Source organism: Macaca nemestrina, chromosome X, assembly GCF_043159975.1.
Source record: "Macaca nemestrina isolate mMacNem1 chromosome X, mMacNem.hap1, whole genome shotgun sequence".
In the NCBI taxonomy this organism is placed as follows: Eukaryota; Metazoa; Chordata; class Mammalia; order Primates; family Cercopithecidae; genus Macaca; species Macaca nemestrina.
In genome coordinates this window covers 102,759,161-102,784,063 of record NC_092145.1, presented here as the reverse complement: position 1 = coordinate 102,784,063, position 24,903 = coordinate 102,759,161, and the positions used below count along the sequence as shown (strand labels likewise).

General features: G+C 37.3%; 1 protein-coding gene and 1 pseudogene across 1 annotated transcript in view; one reads left to right on the top strand and one right to left on the bottom strand.

The window, feature by feature from the left end:
- Positions 1-1,709: 1,709 nt before the first annotated feature.
- Positions 1,710-24,903, bottom strand: part of LOC105463868 (zinc finger X-linked protein ZXDB-like) — a 98,232-nt gene continuing 75,038 nt past the window's right edge. Inside the window, exon 2 of the mRNA XM_071088404.1 lies at positions 1,710-24,716. Within this exon, the coding sequence (XP_070944505.1) occupies positions 24,696-24,716 (21 nt within the window). The 3' untranslated portion in view covers positions 1,710-24,695. The remainder of the gene's footprint in view (positions 24,717-24,903) is intronic.
- On the top strand, positions 17,297-18,396 carry LOC139360619 (malate dehydrogenase, cytoplasmic pseudogene; annotated as a pseudogene).

Genomic DNA, 24,903 nt, shown 5'->3' with positions numbered 1-24,903 from the left:
GAGTATCTTTGTGGCGTTCTCTGTATTTCCTGGATTTGAATGTTGGCCTGCCCTACTAGGTTGGGGAAGTTCTCCTGGATGATATCCTGAAGAGTGTTTTCCAACTTGGTTCCATTTTCCCCCTCACTTTCAGGCACCCCAATCAGACGTAGATTTGGTCTTTTTACATAATCCCATACTTCTTGCAGGCTTTGTTCATTTCTTTTTCTTCTTTTTTCTTTTGGTTTCTCTTTCGCTTCATTTCATTCATTTGATCCTCAATCGCAGATACTCTTTCTTCCAGTTGATCGAGTCGGTTACTGAAGCTTGTGCACTTGTCACATATTTCTCGTGTCATGGTTTTCATCTCTTTCATTTCGTTTATGACCTTCTCTGCATTAATTACTCTAGCCATCAATTCTTCCACTTTTTTTTCAAGATTTTTAGTTTCTTTGCGCTGGGTATGTAATTCCTCCTTTAGCTCTGAGAAATTTGATGGACTGAAGCCTTTTTCTCTCATCTCTTCAAAGTCATTTTCCGTCCAGCTTTGATCCGTTGCTGGCGATGAGCTGCGCTCCTTTGCCGGGGGAGATGCGCTCTTATTTTTTGAATTTCCAGCTTTTCTGCCCTGCTTTTTCCCCATCTTTGTGGTTTTATCTGCGTCAGGTCTTTGATGATGGTGATGTACTGAAGGGGTTTTGGTGTAGGTGTCCTTCCTGTTTGATAGTTTTCCTTCTAACTGTCAGGACCCTCAGCTGTAGGTCTGTTGGAGATTGCTTGAGGTCCACTCCAGACCCTGTTTGCCTGGGTATCAGCAGCAGAGGCTGCAGAAGATAGATTATTGCTGAACAGCGAGTGTACCTGTCTGATTCTTGCTTTGGAAGCTTCCTCTCAGGGGTGTACTCCACCCTGTGAGGTGTGGGGTGTCAGACTGCCCCTAGTTGGGGATGTCTCCCAGTTAGGCTACTCAGGGGTCAGGGACCCACTTGAGCAGGGAGTCTGTCCCTTCTCAGATCTCAACCTCCGTGTTGGGAGATCCACTGCTCCCTTCAAAGCTGTCAGACAGAGTCGTTTGCGTCTGCAGAGGTTTCGGCTGTGTTTGTTATTGCCCTGTCCCCAGAGGTGGAGTCTACAGAGACAGGCAGGTTTCCTTGAGCTGCTGTGAGCTCCACCCACTTCGAGCTTCCCAGCAGCTTTGTTTACCTACTTAAGCCTCAGCAATGGCGGGCGCCCCTCCCCCAGCCTCGCTGCTGCCTTGCTGAGAGATGGCAGACTGCTGTGCTAGCAATGAGGGAGGCTCCGTGCACGTGGGACCCTCCCGGCCAGGTGTGGCATATAATCTCCTGGTGTGCCTGTTTGCTTAAAGCACAGTATTGGGGTGGGAGTTACCCGATTTTCCAGGTGTTGTGTGTCTCAGTTCCCCTGGCTAGGAAAAGGGATTCCCTTTCCCCTTGTGCTTCCCAAGTGAGGTGATGCCTCGCCCTGCTTCAGCTCTTGCTGGTCAGGCTGCAGCAGCTGACCAGCACCGATCGTCCGGCACTCCCCAGTGAGATGAACCCAGTACCTCAGTTGAAAATGCAGAAATCACCAGTCTTCTGTGTCGCTCGCACTGGGAGTTGGAGACTGGAGCTGTTCCTATTAGACCATCTTGCTCCGCCCCCCCTGCAATTTTCTTCCAGAATAGTTATTATTAACATTGAATAAATAACAGATGTTGGCAAGCATGCAGAGAACAAGGAATGCATATTTAATGTTGATGCAAATGCAAATTAGTACAGCCTTTATGTAAAACAGCATAGATATTTCTCAAAGGTCTAAAAATAGAATTATCATTTGAGTCAACAATTCCACTACTGGATATCCACACCCTTAAAATAAACAAAAAACAAACAAACAAAACAATTATATAAACAGACACCTGCACTCATATGTTTATTGCGGCACATTAACAATAGCAAAGATACTGAATCAACCTAAGTGTGTCAATGAATGAATGGATAAAGAAAATATTACATATACAAATAATGAAATAGTATTCAGCCATAAAAATTTAAATCATTTCTTTTGCAACAACATGGATTGGCGTGGAGGCCATTATCTTAAGTGAAACAATTCAGACATAGAAAGTCAAATTCCACTTTTTCACTTATAAATGACAGCAAAATAATGTGTATACATGGAAACAAAGTGTGAATCATAGATATTGTAGGAGCGGAAGAGTGAGAGAGAGAGATAATAGATAACTTAATGGATACAATGTACATTATTCAAGTGATTGTTACACTAAAATACTTCGCCTCTATACAATATATACATGTAACAAGCTGCACTTGTATAATTTAAATTTATACAAATAAAAAATAATCAAAAGACAAATGATAGCATGTTTCCTTAAAATGATCTAATTTAGAACAGCATAACAGAACCTAAATGCTTAACCTAAAGTTAACCAAGGAGGCGAAAGATTCATACACCGCAAGCTTTAAAACATTGGTTGAAAAAATTGTAGTAGATACAAATAAATAGAAATATACCTGTGTTCATGTATAAGAAAAATTAATATTGTGTTAAATGTCCATACTAGCCAAAGCCATCTCCAGATTGAACGCAACACCTTTCAAAATTTCAATGCCATTTGTCACAGAAAAAAAAATCTTAGAATTCATACGAAACCACAAATAACTAAGAAAGCCAGCTGCAGTGTGGTGCAAGATGGCATAATAGAAGGCTCCACTAATTTTCCCCTCTGAAGGACACCAATTTAACCACTATCTACACAAAGAACCAGAACTCAGGTGAGCACTCACAGTACCTGGTTTTCACTTCATATCACTGAAAGAAACACTAATGAGATAGAAAAAACACCGTTGAATGGCCAATGCAACACTTCTGCCATCCCCCAGCAGCAGTGGGGGGGTGCATAGAGCGTTTCTGTGTGCAGAGAAGAGATCACAGTATTTGTGAGGCATTGAACTCATTTCTGCCCTAATATAACAGAAAACAAAACTGGACCAAAATTAGCTTATGGCTGCCCACGGAGGGAGCATTTAAACTATCCCTAGCCAGAGAGGAATTGGTGATACCAGAAATCTGAACTTAAGTTTCTGCAAGTCTTACCACCACAGGCTAAAATGCACTGGAGCCACAAATAAACTTGAAAGGAAATTAAAGCCACAAGGACTGAAAATCCTAGGTGAGTCCCAGTGTTGAACTGGGAACTGAGACAGTGGACTGAAGGGGACACATGGCAGCTATGGGAGTGCTGGCATCACTCCTCACCTAACTCCAGGGTGCACAGCTTAAGGCTCCAAAAGGACCCCATCTCTCCATATGAGGAGAGGAGAGGGAAGAGTGGGGATGACGTTGTCTTTCATCTTGGATACCAACTCAGTAACAGTTGAATACCAACACAGTAACAGTAGGATATGTCACTGGTCAGAGACATGAGGAAATTTTCCAAGACCTAGATCCTGGTTGACATTTCTAGTCACAGGTTTGACCAGAAGGGAACGTGCTTCCCTGAAGAGAAAGATCCAGTCCGGGCAGGATTTATTAACTTCTAACTGAAGAACTCTTGGTCCCTGAATGGCTAGTAGCAATGCCCAGGTACCTTGTTGAGAACCTTGAGTGAGACCCACAGACTTGCAGGTTTTAGGTGAAACTCAACACACTTCAAACAATGGTGGCTATGGAGCAAAACTCCACTCACCTCAGAGAAGTAGAGGAAAAAGCAAGGGGACATTGTCTTGCACATTAGGTACCAACTTGTCTACAGGGGAATAAAGCACCACCACAGGGGAGCCCATTGTCTTGTAGAGTGGGTCCCAGGCAGGGCAGCATTCACTACAAGCTGACTGAAGAGACCTTGGGTCTTCAGGGAAAGTCAGTGATAGCCTCATGGGCCTGTGGTGGAAGTGGTCATGGAGTGAGGTTCCTCTGCCTTTGGAAAGGGGAGAGAAGACTGGAAAGAACTATCTTGTGGTTTGAGTTCCAGTTCAGCCACAGTACAATAGAACATCAGGTAACTTTCTAAGTTTGTTGACTAATTCATGACACCTGAATGGCACCTCAGGACATGTCCAGGGTAAGGGGAAACCTGTCACACTAAACAGAAAGACACAGGCCTGGCTGATTTTTCCACTTGGTGATTGTAGAGCCTCAGGACTTTGAGCTAACATAAGCAGTAGCCAGAAAGTGTTTCAGCAGGCCTCAGGTGAGACCCTGTGATGTGCAGGCTTCAGGTCTGAACCATCCGTAATACTGGTGGTGGCCACAAGGGTGCCTGTGTCTGTCACACCACTCCCAGCTCCAGGTGGCTCAGAAGAAAAAGAGAGACTCTATCCATTTGGGAGAAAGTAAAAAAAGAGGGCAAGAGTCTCTGCCTGGTAATATAAATAATTCATCTGGACTTGTCCAAGACCATCAGAGTGGTACTGCAAGAACCACAACATTACTGGGGTTGAAGTGCCCCCTAAAGCAGACACAACTTAGATTACAACACCTAAGTCCTTTAAAATATCTGGAAAGTCATCTCAGGAAGGACAGGCACAAGCAAACCCAGACTGCAAAAACTGCAATAAATGGATAGCTATTTAATGCCCAGGAACTAGAAAATATCTACAAGTATCAAAATCATACAGGAAATCAGAAACTCACCTAATGAACTAAATTAGTCACCAGAGACAAATCCTGAAAAAGCAGAGACATGTGACCTTTCAGACAGATAATTCAAAATAACTATGTTGAGGAAACTCAAAGAATTTCGAGATAACACAGAGAAAGTTTCAGAACTTTATCAGATAAATTTAACAAAGAGATTGAAATAATTAAAAAGAATTAAGCAGAAATTCTGGAACTGAAAAAATCCAATTTCCATACTGAATAATACATTAGAGTCTTTTAATAGCAGAATCTAGCAGAATAAAGAATTAGTGAACTTGAAGACAGTTTATTTGAAAATACACAGTAAGAGAAGACAAAAGAAAAAAGAATAAAAAACAATGAATCATGCCTACTGGATTAAGAAAATAACTCAAAAGGGCAAAGCTAAGAGTTATTGGCCTTAAAGAGGAGGTAGAGAAAGAGATTAAGGTAGATAGTTTATTCACAGGAATAGTAAAGGTGACATTCTAAACCTAGAGAAAGATATCAATATCCAAGTACAAGAAGGATATAGAATGCCAAGCAGATTTAACCCAAATAAGACTAATTCAAGGCATTTAATAATTAAACTCTGAAAGGTCAAAGAAAAGGAAGGCTCCTGAAAGCAACAAGAGAAAAGAAACAAGTAATATAAAATGGATCTCCAATATGTCTGGCAGCACACTCTTCAGATGAAACCTTACAGGTCAGGAGAGAATGACATGACATACTTAAACTTCTGAAATAAAAAATCCTTTTCCCCTGTAGTAGTATATCTGGCAAAAATGTCTTTCACACATGAAGGAAAGATAAAGACTCTCTCAGGAAAACAAAAGCTGTGGTATTTCATCAACACCAGACATCACCTACAAGAAATGCTAAAGGAGGTACATCAGTAAGAAAGAAAAGATGAACAATAAGCAATAATCTGAAGTTCCAAAACTCACTGGAAATAGTAAGTGCACAGAAATACACAGAATATTACAGCACTCTAACTGTTGTGTAAACTACTCTTATTCTAAGTAGAAAGACTAAATGATGAACCAATAAAAAAAAAATAACTACAACAAGCATTTAAAACAAAGATGGGAATATAACATATAAGTAGTAACAATAATAAATTAAAACTAGGAGACAAATTTAAGGCACAGAGTCCTTATTCATTTTTTTAGCTTGTTTGTTTATGCAAACAATGTTAAATTGTTATCAGCTTAAAATAATGGGTTATAAGATAGCATTTGCGATTCTCATGGTAACCTCAAATCAAAAAACATCAAATGGACACAAAAATAATAAAAAGCAAGAAACAAAGCCATATAACCAGAGAAAATGACTTCCCCAAAAAGGAAGACAGGAAGTAAGGAAAGAAGAAAGAGATGACAAAACAACAAGAAAATAAATAACAAAATGGTAGGAGTGAATCCTTACTTATCAAAAATAACATTAAATGTAAATACACTAAACTCACCAATCAAATGACATAAAGTGACTCGATGGATGAAAAAACAAACAAGATGCATTGATCTGTTGCCTACAAGAAACACACTTCACCTATAAAGACACACATGAACTGAAAATAAAGGCAAGGGAAAGGATATTACATTACAATGAAAATCAAAATAAAAGAGAAGAAGTGGCTATACTTATATCAGAAAAAACATATTTCAAGACAAAGACTATAAAAACACACAAAGAAGGTCACTATCTAATGATAAAGGGGTCAACTAAGCAAAAGAACCTAAAAAATTTAAATATATATGCACCCAACACTGGAACAGCCAGATGTGTAAAAGAACTGTTATTCGAGCTAAGGAGAGACATAGGCTCCAATACAATAATAGCTGAGACTTCAACACTCTGCTTTCAGCATTGGACAGATCTTTCAGACAGAAAATTAACAAAGAATCATCATATTCAATCTGGACTAGAAGAGAAATGGATCTAATAGATATTTACAGAACATTTCATTCAATGGCTGCAGAATACACACAGTGTTCCTTAGTACATGGATTATTTTTGAGGATAGATCATATATTAGGTCACAAAACACATCTTTAAACATTCAAAAAAGAAATATTATGAACATCTTATCTGATCACAATATAATAAAACTAGAAATCAATAACAAGAAGAATTTTGGAAACTATGCAAATACATGGAAATTAAACAATATAGTCTTAAATGACCAGTGAATCAATAAAAACAATTAAGAAGTAAATTGTAAAATTGTGGGAAACAAATGATAATAGAAACACAACATACCAAAACCTAGGGAATACTACAAAAGCAGTACTAAGAGGGAAGTTTATAGCCAAAAGTGCCTACATTGGAAAATAATAAGAATTCTTCAAATAAACAACCTGATGATACAGCTTAAAGAACTAGAATAGCGATAGCAAATGAAACACAAAATTAGTAGAAGAAAAGACATAATAAAAGTCAAAGCAGCAATAAATGAAATTGAAATGAATAAAGTACTATAAAAATCAATAAAACAAAAAGTTGCTTTTAGAAAAGTTAAAAAAAAATTGACACACCTTTAAGCAGACTAAGAAAAAAGATAGAAGATCCAAATAAATAAAATCAGATATTAAAAAGGAGACATTACAACTGGTACTGCAGAAATTCAAAGGATTATTAGTAGCTACTATGAGAAACCATATGTAAATAAATTGGAAAATCTAGAAGAAATGAACAAATTCCTAATACAAAAATACTACCAAAATTGAACCAGGAAGAAACCCAAAACCTGAAGAGACCAATAACAAATAACGAGATCAAAACCATAATAAAAAAAAATCTCTCTAAAGAAAAGCCTGCAACCCAATGGCTTCACTGTTGATTTCAACCAAACATTTAAAAAAGAATTAATATTGATCCTACTCAAACTATCTCTAAAAATAGAGAAGAAAATACTTCAAAACTCATTCTACAAGGCCAGTATTACCGTGACACCAAAACTAGACAAAGAAATATCCCAAAAAAGAAAACTAAAGGCCAATATTGCTGATGAATATTAATGCAAAAATCCCCAACAAAATATTAGCTAACTAAATTGAACAATACATTAAAAAGATCACTTATCATGACCAAGTGGGATTTATCCCTAGAATGCAAGGATGGTTCAACATACACAAATAAATCAATGTGGTATATCACATCAACAAAATGAAGAATGAAAACGATACAATCATTTCAACTAATGTTGAAAAAGCATTTGATAAAATCCAACATCTCTTCCTGATAAAAACCCTCAAAAATCTGGGTACAGAAGGAACATATTTCAACACAATAAAAGCCATATATGATAGACTCACACTGGTATCATACTAAATGGGGGAAAACTGAAAGCCTCTCCTCTAAGGTCTGGAACACAACAAGGATGCTCACTTGACCGGTGTTGTTCAACATAGTACTGGGAGTCTTTGATAGAGCAATCAGACAAGAAAAATAAAGGGCATCAAAATTGAAATGGAAGAAGTCAAAGTGTCCTTGCTTGTAGATGATATGAGATTGTATTTGGAAAAATCTAAGGACTTCACAAAAAAAAAAGTATTAGAGCTATTAACCAAATTCCAAAAAGTTGCAGGATACAAAATCAATACACAAAATTAGTAGCATTTTTATGTGCCAACAGTCAACAATGTGAAAAAGTAAAAAGGCAATCCCATTTGCAATAGCCACAACTAATGTTAGATACTTAGGAATTAACTCAACCAAATAAGTGGAAGACATGCACAATAAAAATCATAAAACACTGAGAAAATAAATTGAAGTGGAAAAATGGAAAAATATTTTGTTTATGGATTGGAAGTATTGATCTTGTTAAAATGCTTATAATGCCCAAAGCAATATAAAGATTGAATGCAATACCTATCAAAATACCAATGACAGTCTTCACAAAAATATTTTAAATATTCTAAAATTTATATAAAGCCATACAAGATGCAGAATAGCCAAAACTATCCTGAGCAAAAGAAAGAAAACTAGAGGAATCATATTACCCGACTTCAAATTAACTTCAGAGGAATAGAAATCAAAATAGCATGGTACTGGCATAAAAACAGACACGTAGACCAATGGAACAGAATAGAGAACCCAGAAACAAATCCACACACCTACAGTGCACTAATGTTCAACTAAGGTGACAATAACATACACTAGAAAAAAGACACTCTTTTCAATACATGGTGCTAGGAAAATGATATATCCAGAATAATAAAACTGGAATCCTGTCTTTTGCCATATACAAAAATCACACCAAAATGGATTCAAGACATACATCTAAAACCTTAAACTATGAAATTCTTACAATAAAACATTGGGGAAAATCTCCAGGACATTGGTTTGGACAAAAATTTTTCGAGCAATACACCACAAGCACAGGAAATCAAAACAAAAATAGACAAATGTGATCATATCAAGTTAAAAAGCTACTGTGCAGCAAAAGAAAACAATCAGCAAAGTGAAGAGACAACCCACAGAATGAAAGAATATGTTTGAAAACTGCCCATCTGTCAAGGGATTAATAATCAGAATATATGAGGATATCAAACACTGTATTTAAAAATTAATAATCAGATTAAAAATGAAAAAAATATTTGAAGAGACATTTCTCAAAAAAGACATACAAATGGCAAATAGGCATGTGAAAAATGCTCAACATGATTTATAATCAGAGAAATACAAGTCAAACATTTCAAATGGCTTTTATCCAAAACTCACGCAATAACAAATGTTGGTGAGGATGTGGAGATAAAGAAACCCTCATACACTGTTAATGGGAATGTATATTAGTACAACCATTATAAAGAACAGTTTGGAGGTTTCCTCAAAACACTAAAAATTGAGGTACCCTGTGATCTAGCAATCCCACCTCTGGGTATATATCCAAAACAATGAAAATCAGTATATTGAAGAGCTATGTCCACTCCTATGTTTTTGGCAACACTGTTTACAATAGCAAAGATTTGGAGCAACCTAAGTGTCCATCAACAGATAAATGGCTAAAGAAAATGTGGCACATATACACAGTGAAGTACTATTTAGCCATAAAAAATGAGATTCTGTCATTTGCAACAACATGGATGGAACTGGGTCATTATGCTAAGTGAAATAAGACAGGCAGTGAAGGATTACCATTACATGCTTTCATTTACTTTTGGGATCTAACAATCAAAGCAACTAAACCCATTGAGATAAGAGTATAGAAGAATAGTTACCAGATGCTGGGAAGGGTAATATGAGGGTAGCTTGAGGTGGGGATGCTTAATGAGTAGGAAAAAAATGGAAAGAATGTATAAGACCTAATATTTAATAGCAACTCAATAGGGTGACTACAGTTAATAACAATTGTATTGTACATTTAAAAATTACTAAAAGAGTATAATTGGATTGTTCTTAACACAAAGGATAAATGCTTGGAAGGATAGGTGCCTCATTTTAAATGATGTGATAATTATGTATCGCATGCTTGTATCAAAACATCCCATGTACCCATAAACATATATGCTATGTAAGACCTAAATTAAAATAAAAGATTTTTAAATGTAGGTAAACCAATCATGCTCAAAAAGAATGAATCTGGATGCATCACAATTTTCAATTTCAAACTATATTATGAAACTATAAATCACAACAGTATAGTACTGGTATAAAAACAGGCACATAGGCCAATAGATCAGAACAGAGTGTGGAAACATATGATAAGCTATTCTTTGACAAGACCATTGATAATACATAATGGGTAAATGATATTTTCTGTAATAAGTGGTGGTGGGAAACATGATACCACATGCAAATGGATGAAATTGAACAGTTTTTATAAACTATATAAAAATCAATTTAAATGTGTTAACTTAAAAAATATACTTGAAACAATAAAACTTGTAAAAAAAAGACTTACAAGGAAACCTCTTTGTCGTTGGTCTCAGCAATGATTTTTAAAAATTTCACACTGAATGCAGAGACAAAAAAAGAATAAAATAAGCAAATGGGACCACTTCAAACTAGTACGTGTCTGCACAGCAAAAGAAACTCAACATAATGAAAAGGCAATTTACAGACTAGAGAAAAATACTTGTAAAGCCCATATCTGATAATGGGCAATATCCAATACATATGTAACTCATATTGGCTAAAAAGAACAAAATTAAAATAACCTGATTTAAAAATGTGCAAAGGACATAAATAAGCTTTTCCAAAGGCATACAAATGGCTGACAGGTATATGAAAAGGTGCTCAAAATTACTAATGATCAGGCATATGAAAGTCAAAACCACAATGGGATATCACCTCACACCTGTTAGAATAGCTATTCTCAAAAAGGAAAGAGTGTTGTCAAAATGGTAAAAGAAGGAGAACTCTTATACAGTGCTTGGGGGAATGTAAATTGGTTCAACCATTATGGGAAATAGCATGGTGATTACTCAAAACACTAAAAATATTAAAAATAGACCTACCATAAGATCTAGCAACATACTTCCGGGTATCTATTCAAAGTAAACAAAATCAATATCTTAGGAGGTATTTGTACTCTCTTGTTTGTTGCAACATTATTCACAATGATCACAATATAAAAACAATGTAAGTGTCCATGATGCATATACATATATAGCTATATATATAATAAAGTATTATTCAGACATTAAAAAAGAAAATCCTGCCATTTGCAACAACATGCATGAACCTTGGGTACATTAGAATAACTGAAAGAAGCCAGATACAGAAAGACAAATATTTTATGATCTCATTTATATGAGAAATCTAAAGAATCTAGCTCAGAATGACATATTAGTCTAATTTTTACTTGATGACCGGTGGCTGGGAAAAAATAGACAGGGCACGGTGGCTCACCCTTGTAATCCCAGCACTTTGGGAGGCTGAGGCAGGTGTATCACCTGAGGTCAGGAGTTAAAGACCAGCCTGATCAATGTGGCGAAACCCCATCTTTAGTAAAAATACAAAAATTAGCCAGGCGTGGCGGAGCGCACCTATAGTACCAGCTACTCTGGAGGCTCAGGCAGGAGAATCGTTTGAACCCAGGAGGCAGAGGTTGCAATGAGCTGAGATTGTGCCACTGCACTCCAGCCTGGGTAACAGAGTGAGACTCCATCTCAAAAAAATAATAAAAACAATATAATAGATAGTGGTTCTCCTGTTATCAGATGAATAAGCCCTGGAGACCTAATATACAGCATAGTGACTATAGTTAACAATACTGTATTTTATACCTAAAATTTCCTAAGAGAGTAGATTTCAGGTGTTTTTACCACACACACACAGATTCACACAGACACACACACTCACATGTGAGGTGATGGATTATGTTAATTAGCATTATTAGGATTATGTTAATTAGCATGATTGTGGTAATCATTTCAGAACACAATGTATACAACTACCAAAACATCATTTTGTACTCCCTAAATATGTACAATATATTGTACTCCCTAAATTGTACGCTGTACTCCCTAAATATGTACAATGTATACATCTATCAAAACATCATATTGTACTCCCTAAACATGTACTTTATGTCAATCATACATTAATAAAGCTGAACAAAAAAGATACATATAAAATACCAATTAAATGTTATTTTATGATCATGTGTATAAAAGACATGCAGATTTTTCTGAGCCATGTGCCCATCTTGTCCACAACCACACAACTATGGTTATTTCAAGCAAAGTCTAGGTGCCACTGTTTTGGCATATAAAATAAGAAATTGTCTAATTATTATCGTGGCATTCTACATGTACTAAAATACAGGACTGCTCATTTTTACAGTTAATGTTGGACTTTTATGTGGTTAATGTGTTGGACTTAAGTTGGAACATTTTATCTTTCTTCCTAGAACTCCTACATATTAATTGAATACATACGGTGGCCTGAAAAAAAAAGGTTTACTTTTTAGTAATAGTCAAAGTTTTAAAAAACATATAAAATTATGTTTTAAAATAGATGATGGATTGTATATCTACAAATATATTGCACTCCTTGTTTGCTCTAATTATGTCATCTAGTAAATATCATTATGTGTGTGTCTTTGTGCATGTTCTCTCTGAGTGTGTGTGTGGGGGTGAGAGAGAGAGAGACTAAAATAATTGCTGAATAGATATCCGCATTAGTCCATTCTCACACTGGTAATAAAGACATACCCAAGACTGGGTAATTTATAAAGGAAAGAGGTTTGATTGATTCTCAGTTCAGCATGGATTGGGAGGCCTCAGGAAACTTACATTCATGACAGAAGGGGAAACAAACACTTTCTTTTTCACATGGCAGCTGGAGAGAGAAGTGCTGAGCAAAGTGGGGGAGCAGAAACCCCCTTAGAGAAACATCAGGACCATGAGAACTCACTCACTGTCACAAGAACAGCATGAGGGTAACTGCTCCCATGATTCAATTACCTCCAACCAGGTTCCTCCCACGACGTGGGGATTATGGTAACTACAATTCAAGATAAATTTGTGTGTGGACACGGCAAAACAATATCATTCCACCCATGGTCCCTCCCAAATCTCACATTCTCACATTTCAAAACACAATCTGTTTGTTGGTCTAACTCAGATGGGGATAAAATATTATCAGTTTTTTATAATGTAAGGCTTTAATGAGCAAGTAATTTAGACACCAAAACAACATGGAGCTTAGCAATTCTTGCTCCATGAAAATAATAGAGCCTGTCCTGATGTTTGCAGCTGATAGGATTACCCATGTAGCTTCTATCCAAAAGGATGGAATAAAAAGGGCAGAGACTGGTAGTTTGTTTTTTTTTTTTTTTTCCTGTCTCTGCCTGGATATAGGCAAGCCCAAGAGGCTAAAGGACAGAGACATTTCAGAACCTGTTAGGTGTTTGATGCATACAACAGTGATCAGAATTCATCAGATCAGCTACTTTTTTGCCCAGGAAAACACCAGTATGAGGCTAGTACAGGACTAGTATATGGTTGCATAGTGCTAGTATGAAAGTGTGATAGGTAATTTTCCGAGATTAGACAAGGTCAGACACGTTCAGGGTAGCATGGCCATAGACAGTAATAGGTAATTTTATGTTTTAAATTGGCTTGAATATGAAGCCCATTTTTCTGGCACAAACAGTATTCTAGATGTTGCTGTGGAGGTATTTTGTAGAGGTAATTAACGTTAAAAATCAATTGGCTTTCAATAAATCAGATTACCCTCCATAATATGAGTGGGTTTCATTCAGTAAGTTTAACGTCTTAAGAGCAAAAACTAAAGTTTCTCAGACAATAAGGATGTCTAAATTAAAACTGTAACATAGAAATCCTACAGGCACATGAAGCATAAGAACTCTGGAGGCATCTAGGCTACCTCCATCCAGATTTCAAAGAATGCATCAGAGACTCTCAAGGTTCAGGCAGAGAACTTCCACAAGGGCAGGACTTCCACAGATATTCCCTGCTAGGGCAATTTCTAGTGGAACTATGGGAGTGATGCCATCACAGAGGGTCTCTTCTAGGGCAATGCCCAGCAGAGCCAGAGAATCATGACCACTGCAGAAAATCCCTAATGGGGCAGTGCTTAGTGGAGTTATGGGGGCAGGGTTGCTTCTGAAACTCCAGAACTATAGAGTCACCGATGTGCATGGGAGTTACCACAGCATGGGAAAGTTGTAGGCACCCAAATCTAACCCCTAGGAGCTGCTGGTTGGGCTGCTCCCAGCAAAGCCATTATGTTTGGGCTTCCTAAAGGCTTGGAGGCCCAACTAATACCTACCCAAGTATGTCTAGAAGGCAAGACATAGGGTCTAAGAAGATTTTTCTCCAGCCTAAGATTTAATGTTTTTTGCACTGTTGGATTTTGGACTTACTTGGGAGCTGTTATCCCTTTCTCCTTTCCTATTTCTTCCTTTTGGAATGAGAATGTTCATCCTGTCTTTCCCATCTTGTAATCTGGGAAGCCCACAGCTTGTTTTGTTTCACAGGCTCACAAGTGAAGGACAGTTTGTCTCAGGATAAAATACATCTTTGTGTTTCATAACTGATTTAGATAATATTTATACGAGGCTGTGGACTTTAGACTTTTGAGTTAGTGCTAGAGAAAGTGTCAATTTTGGAAGACTAGTGGGATGTATTGACTGTATTTTGAATATAAAAAAGACACACATTTAGGGGGACAGGGTAGAATGCTATGATTTAAATAGATATTTTGCTACAAAATTCATATATTGGGACCTAATATCCAATGTGATAATATTAAGAGGTGGGGATTTAGGAGAAGTGATTAAGTAATAAGGTATCCATTGTTATGAGTGAGACTAGTGCTTTTATAAAAGAGGTTGAAGGGAGTGGCCTATTCCTTTATTGCCCTTCCACCATGAGAGGACACATTATGTATCCCCTCTGGAAGATGCAGAATGAAGGCACAATATTAGTTGCAGAGGAAGTCCTTAAGAGACATTAAATCTGCTGGTCTCTTGATCTTAGACTTCCCAGCTCCAGAAATGTGATAAATACATTTCTATTATTTATAAATTACCCAGTTTGTGGTATTTTTTATAGCAGAAGGAATGAACTGAGACATTCAGTGTCATTCTAACAATTGTGAACACGCCAAGGAAAAGAACAACAGGGAATTAGGGACCATTAGTAGAGGTGAAAGGAAACCCGAGATGTGTGAAAAAAGAAATCCTAGGACAACAGTAGGCCTACTGAAACTCTTACAAATTGGAGTAGGAAGACAGAAGTTTCTTCAAGGGATATTTATTGTGGGAATAAATGAACATGAAGAGACAGGAGATGTATTTGATTGTTTTGAGATGATGTTTACACGATGTGTGGCAGACAATTGGCATTACTGAGGAGAGTGCTCAGAGAACGCTAAGCAAATGAACTAAAAATGCATTTTATTAGGAAAAACGAATTATTGGCAAAAAAGCAATGTTGTCCACATGTTTTCTTTCTTTTTTTTTTTTTTTGTCTTTTTCTTTCTTTCTTTCTTTTTTGTTGAGACAAAGTCTCGCTCTGTCACCCAGGCTAGAATGCAGTTGCACAATCTCAGCTCACTGTGACCTCCGCCTCCCAGGTTTAAGTAATTTTCATGCCTCAGCCTTCTGAGTAGCTGGGATTACAGGCATGTGCCATCAGGCCTGGCTAACTTTTGTACTTTTCTGTAGAAACAAGGTTTTGCCATGTTGGCCAGACTGGTCTCGAACTCCTGACCTCAAGTGATCCGCCTGCCTCAGCCTCCCAAACTGCTAGGATTACAGGCGTGTGCCACCACACCCAGCCCCAATTTTCTCCATGTCTCATTGTAGCAAAAATATTGTAAACAATTAGTACAAATTTAAATACAAACAAATATATATTTATATTGGAAATATGAGAGAATAAGTATGTTTGCGTGTGTGTAGATGAGTACTATGGTTTGAATGCAACTGTCCCTCCAAAATTCAAACGTTGGAACTTAAATTCCAAGGTGATGGTATTACAATGTGGGGTCTTTTGGAAAATGATTAAGTCACATGGGCTCTGCCCTTGTTAATGGGATTAATGCACTTAAAAAAGAGGCTTCAAATATTTGCTTAGCACTTTTGCTACTTTTGCTCTTGACCATGTGAGGACATAGTTTGAATGCTCTCTGGATGATGCAGCAAAAAGGCATTATCTTGGAAGCAGAGAGCTGCCTCACCAGACACCAAAACTGCTGGCACTTTAATCTTGGACTTTCTGGCATCAAGAATTATAAGAAATATATTTATATTCTTTATTAATTATCCAGTATTAGGTATTTTCTTACTGTAGCACAAACGGACTAAGACAGTGGGAAAAGGGGTACCATAAGAATTCAAACATTATGTTAATTAACTGTAAATAAATGACAAAACTTGAGATTGAGTAAACAATGATTATTGTGACTTTGTGTTTTTCTAAGTGTTATAGAAGCGTCAAATCACTGAATCCTCAAATAAACCTGTGCTGTATTCTTGTCTCCATTTTACAGAAAAGGAAACAGAGACACAAAAGGAATAAACAAGTAAGAATTTATCCACTACCTGTTACTATCTCCTCTTGTCCTAAAAGTGAATAATGAAGAGGGGTATAAGGATATGTTTTGGGCACATAACAAAATATGCTTAAATAGTGGACTGTGGTTGTTTCTAGGGAGTGACATTTCAGTGTAGGCAGTAGTGAGGCATGGGGCTGCTCTTTCTCATTATAATTCTGTAGGACTGTTTGATTTTCTAAATAATGTACATTATAATGTTAAAATAATAATAATTTAATTGAACAAAATAAAAGTATGCATGGTCTATATATTGTAGGCACTCCTCTGTGGTGTTTGAGCATCTTCAGAATTTCCACTCAATTGTGACTACTTGATGCTTTGTATAATATGTCCATGAAAAGGCAACCTAATTCTGAAATGCTTTTTAGCAAATGTGAATCTCTTACTTTATTGTTCTTTTTACTTTAGTCATATGTTGATGATAGCTTTTTTACACTTGGTAGGCAGGGAGGGAGAACTATTGTCAGAAAACATGTTATAACTACCATTGAAAAAAGTCACATTGTATTACATTTTTCTGTACATTGACAAAATCTATTTAATAGAATCATTAGGCAGTGATGTCATAAAAATGGGAGTTGATTCCATGGTAGAAGTGACCTGACTTCCTCCCACAAAGGGAGTCAAGTCATCTCTATCAATGAGGCTCATTTTGCAGGTGCTGAATTTGTACCCAATGTTCCCAGTTATGTCTGAACCAATCAGAGTCCTTGTGAAAGAAGCAGCTGATCAAATTGCATATTCAGTGCTGTACAGTATTGGAAATGGATGAGTCTTTGATAAAAACCAGCCTACAATTCTTTTGCTGATGTGTATCACCCCTATGATTAGTGTCCTGGATGGTGTCCTAATGAAACTGCAAGACTGTGCCCTTTCCCTTTGGAAAGATGTCATTGCAGCTGACAAAGAAGAGCTGGTCTTCAAAGACTTGGATGTGACAATTCTTGTGGTCTCCGTGCCAAGAAGGGAAGGCATGGAGAAGAAAGATTTACTTAAAGCACATGTGAATATCTTCAAATGCCAAGATGCAGCCTTGAAGAAATATACCAAGATGTTAGTTAAATTTATCATAATGGAAAATCCAGTTAATACCAACTGCCTGATTTTCTTCATGTCAGCTCCATCTATCCCCAAGGAGAACTTCAGTTGATTGATTCATTTGAATCACAACCGAGATGAAGCTCAAATCACTCTTAAACTTTGTGTGACTGCTGAAAATGTAAAGAATGTCATTATCTAGAGGGACAATTCCTCAATTCAGTATCCATATGTCAACCATGCCAAGGAGAAATTGCAAGAAAAGGAAATTAGTGTTTATGAAGCTCTGAAAGATGACAGTTGGCTCAGGGAGAATTCCTCATGCCTGCAGCAGCATGATGCTGCTGTCATCAAAGCTTGAATACTATCCAGTGCAATGTCTACCATGAAAGCTATCTCTGACTGTCAGAGATATTTGGTTTGAAACACCAGAGGGTGAGTTTGTGTCCCTGGGTGTTACCTCTAATGGCAGCTCTTATGGTATTCCTGATGATCTGCTGCTCTGCTGTGATAATCAAGAATGAGACCTGGAAGTTTAAGTTCTCCCTATTAATGATTTCTCATGTAAGGAGATGGATCTTACTGCAAAGGAACTACTTCTGAAGTATTGGACAATAAACTAGTTTTGAAGTTCTTTTCTTTGTCTGACTAGAAAATCATTTTGATGTTACTAAATGTGCCAAAGCTCAAGAATCTAAATAGCATCTCTGACTCTGGTACCAAATAATAATAATGCTATACTTAAGTTACATGTAAAGAAAACATATCAAAGAGTATGTGCTTCTTTGTACATATTTGTAAATGACAATTTATTATCATGTTGTTACTGCTGCATTTTAAATAAATATATACTCAAATGAAAAATAATAAAATATACTAAAACTATTGGAAAGAGTTTATAAAATGTATTAAGAAGAAACGTTTGCAATTGTCTGCAGTGTACTATATGTTTAAGCAAAAGCCACACCTTTTGGGAATGTCTCTAACCTTAAGGGAGGCTGCCTAGAATTGAGAAAAGAGAAAGAAAAAGAAAGGCATTTTTAGACTGAGGAGATGGGAAAGCCCTAGGCATCAGCTGTGCTTCAATTCAAGTCTGGAGAAAAATTAGTTCAGATTGGAGCAACAAATTAAGGTCTCAAAGAGACTTTTCAAAAGAAAATAGATCATAGCTCGTCTCATATAGTTGAAAGTATTGCAATTCATTTTAGTACACTCAAGGGCTTGGGGATAAACTTATGGTAGGTACATAGAAAATATAGCAATTAAATATTAAGACAATTATTAACTTCAGGGAAAAAGGCAAGATCACATATTAAGGTAAAATGTGAATATTTATTTCACAGGAATCAATCAGGACTTTTCATGGCTTAACGTCACCCCAGGTGCCCAATGAACTGAGCACCCAGGCTTCTTGCTGTTTTGCCCAGATGTGTGGGAAGAGAGAAACAGGGATATGTGAGACCTGAAAGATGTCAGTTATCAAACATCAAAAATAAAGTCAGACTCTTTAATAAAATTTACTCATAATGCTTGACTGACAATTAAAATATGCTGTATTTTATCTAAGAGAATGTGACCTTGTTTCAGTTAGACATTGTGGTACTCTGTGAGGCCTGGAGTCTGAGGTGAGTAAAGACAGTGAAAGGTTTATTGAACACCTATTTCAAGAGTAAAGGGAAAGACATCTTTCCCTTTACACAATGAACAATGCCATCCTTGTTCATTATCCATGATGTCTGGAAAATTTTTAATTATGTCAATAGCTCTTGGGATACAGGTGGATTTTATTTATGTGGATAAATTATATAATGGTGAATTCTGAGATTCTAGTGTACCCATCACCTGTGTAGTGTGCGTTGTACCTAATGTGTAGTTTTATATCCTGGCTCTCCTACATTCTCCCTTTTGATATTCTAGAGTCCATTGTATCACTCTGTGTGCTTTGCATATTCATAGGTTAGCTCCCTCTTTTAAGTGATGCTAAAGCAAACTAAATATGGCCTAAGAGGGACAATATTTAGTACTTCTATATTTGAGTCCTTGTGGACAAACCATAACCTAACTTAATAGGTAGACAAGATTGAAAACTTAACTTAGGAGTATGTGTCTCTAACAAAAGCTGAGTCTTGGCCAATCCCAGCAGCCATACTTCAACCACTCATACAATGCTGAGTGTTTAAACTGTGTCCAAATAAGGCAAACACCAACCTGTAACCAATCCAGCTGTTTCTGGACCTCATTTCTGATTTCTGTACGTCACTTTCCTTTTTGTTTTTTGTCTATAAATTTGTTGTGACCATGAGGCATCCCTGGAATCTCTCTGAATCTACTGTGACCCTGGAAGGTGCCCAATTTATGAATCTTTTCTTTTTTCTAGTTCAATTAAACTCTGTTACAGTTAATTTGTCAGAAGTTTTCTTTTAGCAGATCTGTTATCAGAAGTTGGATTTGAAGAAAACTGTGTGGACCCCAGGAACACCAGTCGACCAGGTGAGGTGACTGTGGAACCAGTTGTGCTCACTGCTCTCTTGATTGTAACTGAAGGTCGTGGGTGAGCTTTCTCTCAGATTTGGAGCTTCGCTAACATGTGTTGTGAGCTCTCTGAGGTTATTTGAGCAATATTTAGACTGGACTGCATCCAGGATCAAATTGGACTTGATAATTAAATGGATTGGATTCAGTTAGAGGGGTCAGACCTTGTGAAGGTACCTTATTTTATTTTTTTCCTTTATTTTAAATTATTGTACTTTAAGTTCTAGGGTACATGTGCACAACGTGCAAGTTTGTTACATATGTATACATGTGCCAGATTGGTGTGCTGCACCCATTAACTCATCATTTACATTAGGTATTCCTCCTAATGTTACCCCCCACAACAGACCCCAGTGTGTGATGTTCCCCACCCTGTGTCCAAGTGTTCTCATTGTTCAATTCCCACCTATGAGTGAGAACATGGGGTGTTTGGTTTTCTGTCCTTGTGATAGATTGCTGAGAATGATGGTTTCCAGCTTCATCCATGTCCCTACAAAGGACATGAACTCATCCTTTTTTTCTGGCTGCATAGTATTCCATGGTGTATATGTGCCACATTTTCTTAATCCAGTCTATCATTGATGGATATTTGGGTTGGTTCCAAGTCTTTGCTGTGGTGAATAGTGCCACAATAAACATACGTGTGCATGTGTCTTTATAGTAGCATGATTTAGAATCCTTTGGGTATATCCCCAGTAATGGGATGGCTGGGTCAAATGATATTTCTATTTCTAGATCCTTGAGGAATTGCCACATTGTCTTCCACAATGGTTGAACTAATATACACACTCCCTCCAATAGTGTAAGAGTGTTCCTATTTCTCCACATCCTCTCAGGCAACTGTTGTTTCCTGACTTTTTAATGATTGCCATTCTAACATGTGTGAGATGGTATCTCATTGTGGTTTTGATTTGCATTTCTCTGATGACCAGTGTTGATGAGCATTTTTTTCATATGTCTGTTTTCTGCATAAATGTCTTCTTTTGAGAAGTGTCTGTTCATATCCTTTGCCCACTTTTTAATGGGGCTGTCTGATTTTTTCTTGTAAATGTGTTTAAATTCTTTGTAGATGCTGGATATTAGCCCTTTGTCAGATGGGTAGATTGTAAAAATTTCCTCCCATTCTGCAGGTTGCCTGTTCACTCTGATGGTAGTTTCTTTCGTTGTGCAAAAGCTCTTTAGTTTATTTAGATCCCATTTGTCAATTTTGGCTTTTGTTGCCATTGCTTTTGGTGTTTTAGTCATGAAGTCCTTGCCCATGCTTATGTCATGAATGGTATTGCCTAGGTTTTATTCTAGGGGTTTTATGGTTTTAGGTCTAACATTTAAGTCTTTAATCCATCTTGAATTAATTTTTGTATAAGGTGTAAGGAAGGGATCCAGTTTCAGCTTTCTACATATGCCTAGCCAGTTTTCCCAGCACCATTTATTAAATAGGGAATCCTTCCCCCATTTCTTGTTTTTGTCAGGTTTGTCAAAGATCAGATGGTTGTGGATGTGTGGCATTATTTCTGAGGGCTCTGTTCTGTTCCATTGGTCTTCCATCTCTCTTTTGGTACCAGTACCATGTTGTTTTGGTTACTGCAGCCTGGTAGTATAGTTTGAAGTCAGGTAGTGTGAGGTCTCCAGTTTTGTTCTTTTGGCTTAGGATTGTCTTGACAATACAGTCTCTTTTTTGGTTCCATATGAACTTTAAAGTAGTTTTTTCCAATTCTGTGAAGAAAGTCAGTGGTAGCTTGATGGGGATGGCATTGAATCTACAAATTACCTTCAGCAGTATGGTCGTTTTCACTATATTGATTCTTCCTATCCATGAGCATGGAATGTTCTTCCATTTGTTTGTGTCCTCTTTTATTTCACTGAGCAGTGGTTTGTAGTTCTCCTTGAAGAGGTTCTTTACAACCCTTGTAAGTTGGATTCCTAGGTATTTTATTCTCTTTGAAGCAATTGTAAATGGGAGTTCACTCATGATTTGGCTCTCTGTCTGTTATTGGTGTATAGGAATGCTTGTGATTTTTGCACATTGATTTTGTATCCTGGGACTTTGCTGAAGTTGCTTATCAGCTTAAGGAGACTTTGAGCTGAGATGATGGGGTTTTCTAAATATACAATCATGTCATCTGCAAACAGGGACAATTTGACTGCCTCTTTTCCTAATTTAATACCCTTTATTTCTTTTCCTTTCTGATTGCCCTGATCAGGTACCTTATTTTTAATAATGGGATCATTTCAACTCAGAGTCTGGGAATCCAACTTCCAGGACTTCAGCTAATTTTGTGTGTAAAAATTATGGGCTCAGGTGTGTGTATTTTTCAAAAAATGGGTTAAACTCATTAAATAAAACTTAGAATTCAGATGGCTGCAATGGAGAAGTTTTAATTTGGGTAAGATTGTTTATCTTCGAGTCATATTAAAAAGGGGGATCAAAACCCTCACAAAACAGTGAAACATATTATTTTATTGGTATGCATAAGCTTCTAAAAGGCTAAATTAATCAAAAATCACCTTTTTAAAAGATTTTTTGCAAAAAGCAAATGAAAATCTTAAGCAACAGACTAAGGACATGACAAAAGAGGACTGTACTCTGACTCAACTAATCCCAACTCTTCCTTTTCTTTATCCATCTCCACCTAGACACTGAGTCCACTAACCATTTTTTTTTTTTGCTAAATTACCCTTTTGCCCTGAAGATTATGGCAAAAACAAAAAGAAATTAGACATATGCCTTACAAAGTGAGATGTTCTAGTCAGTTAGTCCTGCCTTCTGTAACCATGTTCACTCTGTGGTCTAAAACTGTGCTTATAGCCATTGTGAAGGACTTCCCTGGTTCAAGGAAAAATTCTCAAAAATTTACTGAGGAATTTAGAATCTCCTTAGGAGCTTATGATCTAGGAGTTTCTGACCTTTGGTAATTTATTTACATGATATTAGGATATGATGAATCTCAGAAATAAATGGGAGCAGCAGAATGGGACAAACCTTAGAGAATATTAAAAACCCCTCCAAAAGTTCCTCATGAGAAGAACCAAAGGTAGCTAGAAAATTTGCTAAAAACCTCTTAAATTCAATTCCTATTTTTTTCTACAAAAAAATTGATTGGTTCGTCATACAATGTTGTAAACAAAGAAAAGATGAACCAATCTTAGATTTCAGAACTCACTTACAAACATTGTGAAATATTCTGGGCTCAAAGTACAGCAAGGAGAATTTCTTGCAGGGACTGAAATGGCATTAGCTTTTCTATTTATAAATGGACTCCATCGTGAACTTAGCAGTTTAATTAAAAAACATAAGCTGAGATGGGAAGTGACTGAATTGGTGGCCTTTGCTGAACATTTTGAGGGAACTCTGGAGCAAGAAAACACTCAAAAGGCTAAAAGGCTTAGGACCCTTCAATTGCAACAGTTACAGGGGTCAAGACCACAGGCACCTTCTTGTTCTCATTTTAAATCACGACCAAGAGGTTGTGAAAGAAGAAATTCTTCCCAAGATGCCCGCCCTTATTGCAAACAACCAGGACACTGGATGTAGAGGACTACCTGCTTGCAAACAGGGTGTTCCCCATAAGTCCTGCTCTCGCAAACGAAGCAAGGCATTCCTGATAAGTCCTGCTCTTGCAAACGAAGCAGGGCATTGGGGGCTTCTTTATGTGTAAACATCTTGAAAATCCAGAAAGTCAGGGAAAAGTCAGAAAAACAACAATGTATCTTGTGACTTGGCAACATTCCACAAACGACTGTATAAAATAAGCAGAGCACGCCATTCGAGGTGGCCGCCATGTTTGTCTTGTCTTGTGTGTTCATTCCTTTGTTTAGGAAACACGTAGACCCCAACATCTGGCACAGCGAGCAGGGTCCGTGGCTCCACGAGAGCAAGGAACCAGAGGGGGAGCACCCCGGGCAGGTAAATAAAGGAAGGGGGACCCACGGGAAAATTATGGGGAATTCCACCTCTCTGGCCTCTGAATATTTGCGGTTACTCCAGGGACTGTTGATGTCTATAGGAGTAGAAGTTAGTTAAGGAACATAAGACTTTGAAGCGATTGTTTGTCCATGTTGAACAACATTGTTATTGGTTTCAATATCAAACCAAAGTGCACTTAAATCGAAAGGAATGGTTACAAGTGGTTAAAGTCCTGCGTCGAGCTCATCAGTGAGGGCAAACGATGCCTCTGACTTTGTGGACTTTGTGTAGTTCCATTACTCAGGCATTAGAGTTACTTGAAACTGACTCAGAGCATGGTGATACTGCCACAGGAGGTGAGGCATCTGAAGCTTTAGAGAGGAATGATCCTAGAGAGGAACATATTTACGCCCCGGTTGTTGAGGACAAGGAATTGGAAAAAGAGCTAATGCCTCCTTCATCTGAAGGAAATTCTGATTTGCAGAGCATTTTAGAGATGTTACAACAGTTGTTTAAATTGCAAGGTACTGCTGCTCCTGTTTCTCCTATCTCTCCGCCACGAGCCTTAACTCTGTGCCTCTTCCTCCTGTAGGAGAAAAGAAGGAATTGAAGGAAAAGGATGATTTTGAGGAATTAGATTTATTCCCAATAACACGGGCTGCTTTCGGCCCCAATGCTCAGTTCCCAAACGGTGGCCAGAATGTGACTTTTATAGCCCTACAATTTAAATTTTTGAAAGAAATGAAAGCTGCAATTTCTAATTATGGACCTCA